Source organism: Mastigoproctus giganteus, chromosome 8, assembly GCF_048544385.1.
Source record: "Mastigoproctus giganteus isolate SK-2022 chromosome 8, ASM4854438v1, whole genome shotgun sequence".
NCBI classification, from domain to species: Eukaryota; Metazoa; Arthropoda; class Arachnida; order Uropygi; family Thelyphonidae; genus Mastigoproctus; species Mastigoproctus giganteus.
Genome location: NC_143582.1, coordinates 29,728,814 through 29,741,725, shown reverse-complemented (window position 1 = coordinate 29,741,725; position 12,912 = coordinate 29,728,814). Strand labels below are relative to the sequence as shown.

The 12,912-nt window shown below is 35.0% G+C and overlaps 1 protein-coding gene across 1 annotated transcript in view; it reads left to right on the top strand.

Annotated features, from left to right (window-relative positions):
* The window catches only part of LOC150081400 (serine-protein kinase ATM-like), a 313,728-nt gene that overhangs the window by 126,193 nt on the left and 174,623 nt on the right, over positions 1–12,912 (top strand). The window contains exons 16-17 of the mRNA XM_090380190.1: positions 1,427–1,672; positions 4,723–4,954. Coding sequence (XP_090236316.1) covers positions 1,427–1,672; positions 4,723–4,954 — 478 coding nt within the window. The remainder of the gene's footprint in view (positions 1–1,426; positions 1,673–4,722; positions 4,955–12,912) is intronic.

The following is a 12,912-nucleotide window of genomic DNA, read 5'->3' as shown; positions in this document are numbered from 1 at the left end:
TTATTCTCGATGGATATTTTTGGCCCCAAAGAGGGCCAGAAAGCCTTGTAACGGTGCCTTCTGGGTGGTGGTATCCGCTGAGAATAAGCAACAACAGTTTTCTCCATAGGTGAAGCATTACTTATTTGAGGTAGTGCAATACCATGGCAACTTGTTGTGGAGGTATTCATAATGAGATATAATTAAAATGATTCGTTAAAACTACCTTGATAGTAGAAATGATGTGTGTGCATTAACCCATGCATAAGTAAACTCCTTCATGCTCTAAAGCTTTAGCCAAGAAATGTCTTTTAGATTAAACCATGCACACCATCAAGCATCTTTCATATTGTGGAGCTATACCTCCTAACTGGGTTGTCACTATTGCAACAACAGGGTACCCACCCACTGAAGAGGGACCAAAAAGCCTTGAAACAGTGCCATCTGGGTGATGGATCCGCTGGGAATAAGTAACAATAATCTTCTCCCTGGGTGAAGCATTACTTATTCTAGGTAGTGAAATACAACGGCAACTCGTTGGGAAGATATTCAAAATATGAGATATAATTTAAATGATGCATTAAAACTACCTTGGTAATAGAAATAATGTGTGTGCATTAACCCATGCATAAGTAAACTCTTTCAAGAATAAGATAATCTTTGTCATGGCTTTGTCAGCAGAATGAGGACCAAAAATATTGGACTTAAAAAGAACATTGGAACTGAAGGTGGACCATAGAAGACCTAGAGGGCATCCAAAGAAGTGGGTAGACTTAATCCTTTGGTTTAATCCTTATTTGTTTTCAAATAAGAATGAAATCAATGATCAGCTGTCAAGCTAGAGTCCCACACAGATAAAGGAGAGAGAGAGAGAGAGAGAGAGAGAGAGAGAGAGAGAGAGAGAGAGAGAGAGAGAGCAAAGAATGAAATGACAATATAAAACACTAATTTTGGAGCTCAAGTTTAAAGGAAGCTGGAAGAGTTTTCAAACTAGAAGACTTACTAGTATTTTGTTCAAAATTCTTTGTCCTCTTTCCTGTAAAAAGCTAAAGGAGAGAGAGTATTTTTTGGGTATGCTCAGTATGAATGGAGATATTCCAAAGTTGTTGATGCATCAATTGACATGAAGGTATAAATCTGAGTTTTTCCTTACACCATTTTGCCGTATTTTCATGAATGTTTAAGTTTGTTCATACTTGGAACATACTTGGAGAATAATAGCTCTTATCAAACTTTTTACCAAAAAACAGTAGAATAGGAAGCTCAAGAGTAAATAAAACAAGTACATCCATTGAATATTTAGGAATGTTCACATTAAAGATGAAAGAGCCTTTCATCTTTAATGTGAACATTAATGTTGCAAAAAGTGTTTTTTATAAAAATTGCTTTCATATTTATTTAACTCAATATAGTTTAGTAATCTGTATTTTATTTCTTTTTTTTTAAGCATTTACTCAAGTCTGTTCAACTGTGTTTGAATAGCTATGCTGTTTGTAGTGACAGAACTCATAAGGAAAAATCAAGAAATTATGCAAATTATCAAGAAATTGTTATTTCTGTAATACCTGTTTTTACTGAGATGCTAACACTGTCAAAAGAAAAGATGCACATAAAATCACTTATTATGGAATGGAGTGTCATGTTATTTCCATCTGAACTGTTAAAAGCCTTCTTAGACAAAATGCTTGTAGAGGTAATGTGTATTATATTGAAAGTTAAAATTTTACATAGAGCAGAAAATTTAACATTGTTATTGTAACTGATAACTTTTTTTTTTTCTTTCTTTTTTTTTTTTTTCAAGCACATTTTGTTAAAAAATAAGTATTCTAAGTAGTTTGATTAAAAAAATAGAAGACGTATGCTAAGTAGTTTGGTTAAAAAAATAGAAGACATATGCTAAGTAGTTTGATTAAAAAATAAGTATCCTTCACCAGATGGAAATTAGAACTTTCTTTGAAAGTTTTAATCTCCATCTAGTGAAGGATAATTAATCATACCTTTTAATAAATACAAAAATAATAACATGGTGCTCTCCACATTGAGAAATAAAAATTAACCAGTTTATTGAAACCTAAAAAGGAGGGATTATTGTACATATAATACGTCATGTGTATTGGCCTAATATGTTAAGATGACAATGTTTAAGACCTATATTTGGTATCCATTATCAAGTCCAATAATTGAAACTGCAGTTTTTAGACTTGAATCTAAAATGCCCATCTTTTCTTTGAAAACTGATGAGGGTGTTTCAGATTCACTTTTGGTTGTCTCTGTTATCAAGAGACAGACCAAAATGAGGGCCCTTGAATGTTATTCAGCCTATACAGAATATTTTTAAATGTTTAAAAGCTACATTTGATATCAAATATAATCAATAAAATTAATTGTAAATACTACTTTCTTACCTTTAAAATCAACTTGTCTCAATTCTGTAGTGATGGCATCTATTAGACAAAAAAAGCACATTTGAATGGTTGGGTTGAAGAGCTTGCTCTTGGTGATTTTTGCACAGAATTGTGATCCAGACCTAGATATTGAAGGGTCTTGTATTGACATTGACGGTGTCTGATCAGTTTTCTTGAAAAAATTGTCAAGAGGAAGTTGTATATATATATTATTCTTTTCTTAGTAAAGAAGTCTATAGCAAGGTGTAACTCTATCAACATCTCTTCCGACTATTGAATTTCTTTCTGCATTAGAATTAAATTCTTCCACAGTGATTAAGAAACCTTCAAGTTAAGCAAGCAACAGATTTTCATTAGACTTGGGCTCAGAATGGTATGCACTCAGTTCATCCACATCTTCAGGTCCAGTTGATTCATAAGCTGATTCAACCTTTATGGCATCTTCAAGAGGGATTAACTCAAATCCTACAAAATTTGTAACTAACTCTTTAAAATAACTTTAACTCTTTATGATATATTCTACTTTTGTTCTTTTCCTTCATGATTAAATATACAGTTGACTGTCTTTGGAATACTGTTTCCAATTAGAGGCTGAAGGTTTCCCACTTTTGGCATGCCTAATTATTTTAGGATTTGTCTCAGTTATCTTAAGTGAATCAGCTTATGAATCAACTGGACTTGCAAGTTAGCACCTGAAGATGTGAATGAACTGAGTGCATACCATTCTGAGCCCAAGTCTAATGAAAATCTGTTGCATGCTTAACTTGAAGAGTTCTTAATCACTGTGGAAGAATTTAATCCTAATGCAGAAAGAACGTTTATGAGACTTATGCTTCATATCACTACTAACAACACTTATAAAATAAGGGCAAAATGCACTAAAATTGTTAAATAATTGTGCAAACAAATGCTAATGAAAATGGCGCCTCCGTAGCCAGGTGGGAAGGAGCAGCAGTGCGTAGCACACGCTTCTTGATTAGACCGGGGTTCGAGCCTGTCACCACCAAATATGGATGATGCGGAAAGGTCAGGGAATGACCACCGCATATCCCGGAGTAATATGGCCTAAGCTGCTAATGCTCCTAAAAACCAAACAACAACAAGCTAATGTTAATGCTGATGAAATTGTTGGTGGGAAAGCCACAGAATATTCAGTGACTCAAAGTTCATTTGTTGATTTGCCAATGTCTGAAGGACTGAGGGTTATGTTCAGAATTCAATTTAAAGGTGTTAGTATATAATGTTCAAAACTTAAGGATTACCTGTATTGTATATGATGAGTATGGAATGATTCCTTTCAGTTTTTATAAAGTAGTTAAATCATATTTCTTAAAAAGGCAGTTTTTTCCCTTGGGAATTTTTATTATTTTCATAATTCAAGACATAACTGTCTATTTATTTTTTTATGAATAAAAGTTAAACTGCTCAAAAATTCCAACTGATATTAAAATCTTAGACATTTGGTGGTTACTACCCATGAAGTTTTTCTTTCGTTCTTTTTTTTTTTTTCATAATTTTCTGTTAATTGAACTGTTAGTTTGAGGCATGTGGCTTGCATGCCATGGTTTGGTCATATCTGCCTAGAATATCATTATCCTTGATTTTATGATTTTATCTCCACACTAAATGATAACAAAAAACTTTCTTATAGTATGCTGTCATGTCACGTTACGTTATGTTATGTTCATTATGCTTATTCAGAGATAGCCTAAAAATTCTGACATGTTCAGAAGTTAATTGGTGGCTGACATTCAAAATCTGTTCCAGTTGCAATCTGACAAAAATTATGTTCTGATTTTTGCTCTTAGTAATGATAAAATGGCAATGACTGAGTGGCATACCAATGTCAAATTTTGTGTGCCATTATAAAAAGTCTCCATCTGAAATGCTTACATTATTACAGCAAATATATACTGAGGATTGGATGCCTCTATAGCTAAGCAGTATAGAGGGTTGCCCAAAATGTTTATATGGACTGATTCCAACAACTTTACAATCACTGAAAAAAAATATTGTGCTGCTCAAAGACAGTACACTGGAAAGAAGCTCTTTTGCAATGCACATTTGCCCATTTTTGGAAAAAAAAATCTAGAAATTTTTTGAATTTATCATATATATATATATATATATATATATATATATATATATATATACACTCACACACACACATACTTCATGTACTACAGTTTTCTCTTCTTATACCATTATGTCTAATTTTAAATAAAAATTTGCATTCTTCTTATCTTGTTTCATAATGTTTACCTGAAAAAAAAACTGCCTTTGTAAAATATTTTTTTCTAACAAATTTTATTAAATAACATCCAATTATTCATTGTAGAATTTGAGCAGTCCCGTGAATGCAACCAACATCTCTAGAAGTAAGCCATGCACTGTCCATTCAGCAAATGATTTTGTGGAAGACTTTGATATTGAAACAGAAGTTACAAGCTCCCCATTTTTTTCTCCAAGCAGTTCTGGGAAATGCTCACAAAAGTTTTCTTCTCCAAATGATGATGATAATGATGTTGATGATGACTTTGAGCCCAACAATGACTGTTCTTTTCAAAGAGGTATGCTTATTTTTTTTTATATATACGTACAGCTGAAAAGTTTTATATCATTCAGATATCTAAGAACACATGGAATCTACAAGAAGACATATTCCAAAACATATTCCAACGAACCTACGGGGACATAAGTTCAAATTAAGAAAGGACAGATGTAGAATAGATGTGCGGAAATTTGCCTTTAGCCAGCGGGTGGTTAATTGCTGGAACAAACTTCCATCTGTCGTTGTGGAAGTTGATAGGTTAAATAAATTTAAGGAGGAACTGGACAGGCATTTGGAGGGAATGGCGTGATGATTTTTTTTTTTTTTGGCTGATGCTGCATAAGCTCCTACACTTGCTTTCTTGCATCATGTGCCACTACTACTACTACTACTACTACTACTACATGTTATTGAGCCCTTCTTGGAACAAGTTGTCTCACTCTTCCAATAGGGTAAAGAGGAATATAATTATTAAGAAATAGTATAAAAGGCAGAATAACTTGTTTTTCATAGCTCTGTGGAGTATGAGTACTCCATAGAATTCATATTAGCAAATAAACAGAGAGCATCTTTGCATAGCAAGTGTTACCATCCATCCACCATGTGAAATGCAAGGTCAAAATAAAGGTACCGCTGGAAAGCAGTAATTATAGTGTATTAATGTGGTATGTATTTAAAGAAATAACTACTGTCAAAGAAAAGGGTAGGGTCTCACTCTCACTAGAGCAACTGCAATGGTCTTAAATGCAATGTAATGGTCTTAAATATCATTTAAGTCCCTTTCAGTGTGATCAATGGTAACTTTAGCAAATACAAATGCTTAATGGGATATGTTTAAGGAAGTTATTGTGGAAGTTTCTATGTTTTTTATACCAACAAAAAGGTATTCTTCAAGGTATAGGCCAAAATGGATGAAAGAAGAACTAATGTCCTTAGCAGCAGAGAAGAAAGATGCATGGGATAATTATAAATTAGTCTGTAATAAAGTTATTCGGGGTTAGGCAGGCCAAGGTAGATTATGAGAACTTTCTAGCTAAGGTCACAAAGAACAATAGCAAGGAATTCTTCATTTATGTTAATAAAGGAATCAATCATATTGGTCCAGTTGATATCTGTGGTAACAGTATTGATGGTCCCAAACTGGTTGCTGATAAACTGAATAATCTAAACTAAATTGTTCAATCAGGTGTCCTTGCCTAGTTTCCAGATGCTGCTTACTAATTCTGTTGCTCTTCTCTGCACCCATTCCAACAGATCCACATCTTTTTTTGAAATTAGGCTTTCAGATCTGTATGCAGTACTCAAGATGCAGCTTAACAGCCATTGCCTTATATGGCTGGATAATCACCTCCTTGTCCCTATTAACAAAATTTCTGTGTATCATTGGCATAGAATCCCATGAGCTATGCAGTGCCATGGGCCACACTGTATTTCATAGAGAAATTCATGTTGGACTACACAGTTATCCCAGGTTATTTTCATTCAGTGCTACTTTGAGTGTGATACTACTCAATTGGTATGTTATTCTGGAGTTATTGCTACCCAAATGTAGCAATAACTCCAATAGCATGCATTTATCAATGTTAAACCTCAGTTGTCACTTTTCAGTTCATCTACCTAATTTATCCAGGTTTTGTTGGAGTAACATACCCTGATTACTGTCATTAACTACCCTGTCAACCTTTGTCATCTGCAAACTTGGATATTAAAGAAAGCTTCATATGTCTTCCCCAATATTGTTAATAAATATTGCAAAATATAGCCTTTCTTTCCATATGCATCGTTTCAGAATAGAAATTATCAAATAAACAAAAACTTAACCAGACTTAGAATATTAAATTTAACATCTTAAATAGACACCATGATAGTACTTGTTCAGGTTGTAGGAACTCAACAAAATACCTGAAATGTGGCACAGGCTCAATGGGGAAGATGAGCTTGACTGCAACATTCTGGTTGGGGGGGCAAACAGTACACTTGCACATGGAATACTTGCTCAGCAGTGGCTCTTATATAGTATGCACTGTCAGACAGTAACTGAGTGGTCTGGCACAGAGGCACACTCACTTTTAATGGATTCAAACCCATATGACTGCTGAATACCATTAATGATTGTATTCATTCAAAATAATTAGTGTAAACTCCTCTGACACCTTGTGGTTATGTCAGAGTATACAAGAACTTTTTTTTTTTTTTTTCTATTCTAGCACCTTTGAATTCCTCCTGCTGTTGTTGGTTTGTTGTTTAATGGCACAAGGGCTGCTAAGGCTATATTGTGCCTTCCTCCTGCTGTTATCCTGCTAGCATCCACTAAGCAGAAGCTGCCACATGGTCCATGAACTTTCTATATAGTTATTTAGTTATATAAAGCTATTTACCCATTGGGTAAATAGCTTTGTATAACTAAATAACTTCTCTGTTGCATGTGTGCTGGAGATTATTGTGACTAATTCATTGGGTCTTTCTATGTGTGTAGAATTATTAATTAGCATTAGCATTAATATTAGCAGTGGAAAGTGATGCAAGAAAGCCAGCTTATACAGCATCAGCCAAAAAAAAAAAAAAAAAAAAAAAAAAAAAGACACCTCCTATTTCACCTATTCATTCCTTCCAATAGTTTGTCTATTGGAAGGAATGAATTGTAGTTTTTCCTTGAATTTATTTAAGCTATCAACCGTCACAACTACAGATGGAAGTTTGTTCCAGCAATCAACCAGGAAAAATTCAACACATCTGAATTCTTATCTTGCATGTGTGTGATCTGAGCAAGAGGAAAAATCCAATCGGCACTGAGTTTGCTCAATCCATTGAAAGTCTTAAACACCTCAGTCAGATCACCTCGCAGGTACCTATTCTCCAAATGCTCTAATATACAGAACTGAAGCCTTTCTTGGTAAGGGCACTATTTCGTTCCCTTGACCAATCTGGTTGCTCCTCTCTGTACCCATTCCAGCAGATCTATATGCTTCCTGAAGAGAAGCCTCCAGACCTGCATGCAATATGCTAGATACAGCCTAACCATGGCCTTGTACAAAGGGATAATCACCTTCTTATCGCTATTAGCAAAGTTTCTGTATATCATTGACAAAACCCATGAGCTGTCCTTGCAGCATGTATGCACTGCTCAGAGAAATGCTAATTGAAATTAAACTTCAATTTCTCAGCCCAGCTGCCTAACTTTTCTAGATCATGTTGCAGTAGCATACTGTCATTACTGTCCTCAACCTGTGTATCATCCACCAAACTTGGACATTAAGCCTGATATGCCTTCACCAGTATCATTGATAAATATAGAAAACAATAATGGGCCGAACACCAAACCCTGGGGGACTCCACTAATAATATTAGACCAGTGGTGTAAAAACTGTGGGTTGCAACCCCCAAAGGGGTTGCAAAAAGTTTTAATAAATTTACTTTTTGTGTACATAAAAGCTAAAAACCTGTTGTTAAAATTTCTTTTTCAATACTGTAGGTTGAGGTGATCTTGCTACTTGAACTAATTCTGAGATACAAATGAACCCTACTACCTACTATGTCAGGACTATGCCTTAATTTGCTCACTGGCTATAGACACAAAAAGCAGCTGACTAGTGTGACTTCTCAGTATGTATTACTACTTCTCAGTACTACTCAAATGCTGAGTAGTACTACTCAGTTAATCTCTTTAGCTCTTAATTTGTGCTTCCTACAGCATAAATTCTCAAATTGCCTGTACCTAAAGGTCAGAGGTACGAATGTGCGGTAGAAATAAATATATATAGCAAGTGTGTTGCACGCAGGCTTTATTCTGCTTCGTAATTCAATGTATTTTCCCTGTTGCAATAAAAATTATTTCAAATATGCGTGGAGAAAAGTACAACAATTTAAAAACCATTCCTCTGTCCAGAGACACTGTCTTGTGATGTATTACAGTTATCAGACAACATAAAATTCAATTTATTAAATCGATTGAGAGAAAGTCCAATTTTTGCAATACAGTTAGATGAATCCACAGATATTTAAAACATTTTTCAACTTATTGGATATAACAGATACTGCTATGAGGGGGATATTTTGGAAAGGACAACAGGCAAGAAGATTTTTGATGTTATAAATATTTTCTTTCAAACAAATAATCTAACGTGGAACAACTGTGTTGCAATTTGTACTGATGGCTGCATTAACAGGAGAAAATAAAGGTTTAAAAGGCAAAGTAAAGGAAATTGGTCCAATTATAGTTTTTAATCATTGCATTATACATAGAGAAACATTAGTAGTGAAGGAAATGCAAACTGATTTGCATGAAGTTGGAAAAATGCAGTAAATATGATAAACTTTATTAAAAATAGAAACGTAAACAGCAGACTTTTCACTATATAGGAATACCTCGCATAGTGCGGTTAATTCGTGCCAAAAAAATATCGCACTGTGCAAAACCGCACTGATCGAGGTATTATTAGTATGTATTTTAATGTAATGTGTTCTGACAATTTGATTATATGGGTTGAGTTGCAAAAATATATAGGTATTTGTTTACTATAAATTGATGCACACGAAGTTCTTGCAAAAAAAGAAACTAAAATGGTAAAAATGAAAAATACTAGTAAGTACATTAGAAATAATTTTTATTGCAGTATGTACCTACCAAAAGAATATAAGTGAAGTATGTACTGTATTTTTATTTTGAAAAATAACTCATCAGCTTAGTTTGCACAGTTTTTTTCTTCTTTTTTATGTGCATACATCTCTTTATAACATCGAATGTCATTTTGCAATGCCTGCCTTACTTTCATACCTCGTTCGATGTTTGGATCTAGAAGAACGCGCCATTGCATTTCTTCTTTCCACTCATATTTGCGTATAAAGGTGTAACGTTTTAAAAAAATAATCTTTAATAAAAATACACAGCGAAAAATATTTGTACAGCTTACACACAATCAACGACCTCACTGCTCGGAATCTGGAGTGTTTACTAATGTATGAATGCTAGCAGAGTCCGTATATAATGGGAGTTTCGACAACAGTCAGAATGTCCTTGAATCCATAACGCATTGGCCTATGAGCTGGCATTATAATACATACATACATACATACATATCAAATGTATTGGTGCGTAACGCAGTTAATTTTTTTTTCAATTTGTAAACCGCGCTACAGTGAAACCCGCATTGTTCGAAACTGCACTATGCGAGATATTCCTGAACTTTGTAATGAAATGGGATCCACTTATGAAACACTTCTTTTATATACAAAATGAAAAGGCGATTTTCATTTCATTCAAAATGGTGGTTTTCAGTGGTAAAGTGTTTCGACATCTTTTTGGCCTCAAACATGAAGTTTTATTGTTTATATTAGATACAGATCAGAACCTTAATTGTTTACAAATCAAAAATGGCTTGGAAAACTTATCTACTTTGTTGATGTATTTGGAAAACTTAATGATTTAAATTTAAGTCTTCAAAGACAGAGAAAAAATATATTAATACTCAGTGATAAAATAGAAGCTTTCAAAAATAAACTTAACATTTGGAAAACTGAATTTGAGGGTAATAATACTGAACTGTTCCAATGTTTTTCTGATTTGTTAATAGCAATAATATTGACATTTTACAATTTATGGATATCATTACCACCCACCTAGCAATACTAATTAAGAATTTTTTGAAAAGATTTAATGTATCTTCAGAAAAAAAAGTTGTATGGATTCAAGATCCATTTGCTTTTGAAATTTCTTCATGTCCTGAAATTACTATTGAGCAAAAGGAAGATCTTATCGACCTGTCGTCTGACAAAGCATTATGTGCTCATTTCAAGACTACTTGTGAAAAATTTTGGCTTTCTCTTCGAGACGAATAGTAGTAGTAGTGGCACGTAATGCAAGAAAGCGAGTGAATGAGCTTATGCAGCATCAGCCAAAAAAAAAAAAAAAATCACAAATGCAAATCCAGTCCAGTTCAGCAAATGCCTGTCCAGTTCCTCCTTAAATTTATTTAACCTATCAACTTCCATAATGACAGATGGAAGTTTGTTCCAGCAATTAACCACCTGCTGGCTAAAGGCAAATTTCCGCACATCTATTCTACATCTGTCTTTTCTTAATTTGAATTTATGCCCCCTTAGATTCATAATCTGAACAAGTGGAAGGATCGCATCAAAATTCAGCGTGCTCAACCCATTCAAGGCCTTATACACCTCAATCAGATCACAGCGCAGGTGCCTAGTCTCCAGCCACTGCAATTTGCACAACTTAAGCCTCTCTTCGTACGAGGATCCCTTCATTCCCATCACCAATCTTGTTACCCTTCTCTGTACACGCTTGAGCAAATCTACATCCTTCCTAAAATGAGGCCTCCAGACCTGTACGCAGTACTCAAGGCATGGCCTGACCATTGCCTTATACAGAGGGACAATCACCTCCTTTTCCCTGCTAGAAAAATTTCTATATATCATTGACAAAACCCCATGACCTGCCCTGGCAGCCTGTCAGCATTGCTCAGAAAACTTCATATCTGACTGCACAATTACTCCCAGGTCTTTTTCATTTTCTACCACCTTAAGTGTAGTACCGCACTGTTGGTACGTTTCTCTGGGGTTACTTCTATCCATATGCAGTACTTTGCATTTTTCAAGGTTAAACTTCAGTTGCCACTTCTTAGCCCATCTGCTCAAATTATCGAGATCCTGTTGCAGTAGCACACTGCCATTACTGTCATTAACAACCCTGCTAACCTTTGTATCATCTGCAAACTTCGACACTAAGCCTGATATACCTTGATCAATATCATTGATAAATATACAAAACAACAGAGGACCCAACACCGAACCCTGCGGGACTCCCCTAATAACATTAGTCCACGAAGAGTATCCAGAATTATCCAGAAGTATCCAGAAGTGAAGCCAGTCGACATTGCTGGACAGTGCAGTGTCGAGTCAGTTTGGTGTGACATAAGCATTGGGAGATCAAAATTGAGAGTAGGAGTGTGCTATAGGCCTAATGACTCTGATGAGTATAATAAGAAACTGTACGGGGAAATAGAGTGGGCAAGTAAATCAGAGAGTCTTATAATGGGGGATTTTAATTTCCCAGATATTGACTGGAATTTGGGGGTTGGTCACTCACACACTAGCAAGGCTTTTGTGGATTTATTGGATGATTGTTTTCTACATCAGCATGTTTGGGAGGCAACTAGAGGGAGTAATACTCTTGATTTGATTATCAGTAGTGATTCTTCATGCATTAAGAATCTGCAGGTAAATGAACCACTAGGTGGCAGTGATCACAGTGTGCTGAAGTGGGATTTACTCAAAGAGGTAACTACCATTAGGGGTAAAGGGAAGGGTTATTGCTTTCGTAAAGGCGACTACGATGGACTGAGACAGTATTTAAATTCTATACAGTAGGACCAACTGATGATGTTACCAACAGCAAATTCAAAATTGGAAGCATTCAAAGAATTTATCTTGGAAGCTACTAGGCTTTACATACCAACTAAGAAATATTGTTCAAGGTTTAGGCCTAAGTGGATATCAGATGAACTAATGAGACATATGGCACAGAAGAAAAATGCATGGGATACATACAAATTAACACATGACACAGAAGCCTATGATAGATACAAGTTGATCTGTAACCAAGTTACAAAGGAGGTTAGGCAGGCAAAGGCAGATTACGAGAAATCTTTGGCAAGGGATGCAAAGAAAAACAGCAAAGAGTTCTTTACTTATATAAACTCTAGAAGGAAGGGGATGAATCAGATTGGTCCACTTGATATTGATGGATCAACTGTTGATGATCCTGCTCAGGTAGCTAACAAACTGAATGAATATTTTGCATCGACATTCACACATGAGGAGTTATTCAGCGAAGGGAATGCCAGAGGTGTATTCAACTCTGGCAGTAAGCTAGAGAATCTTGTAATAACTGAGAGTAAAGTGGAGGAGAAATTGTTGAAGGAAAACACAAGAAAGGCACCTGGGGTGCATGGGATCTATCCAGTT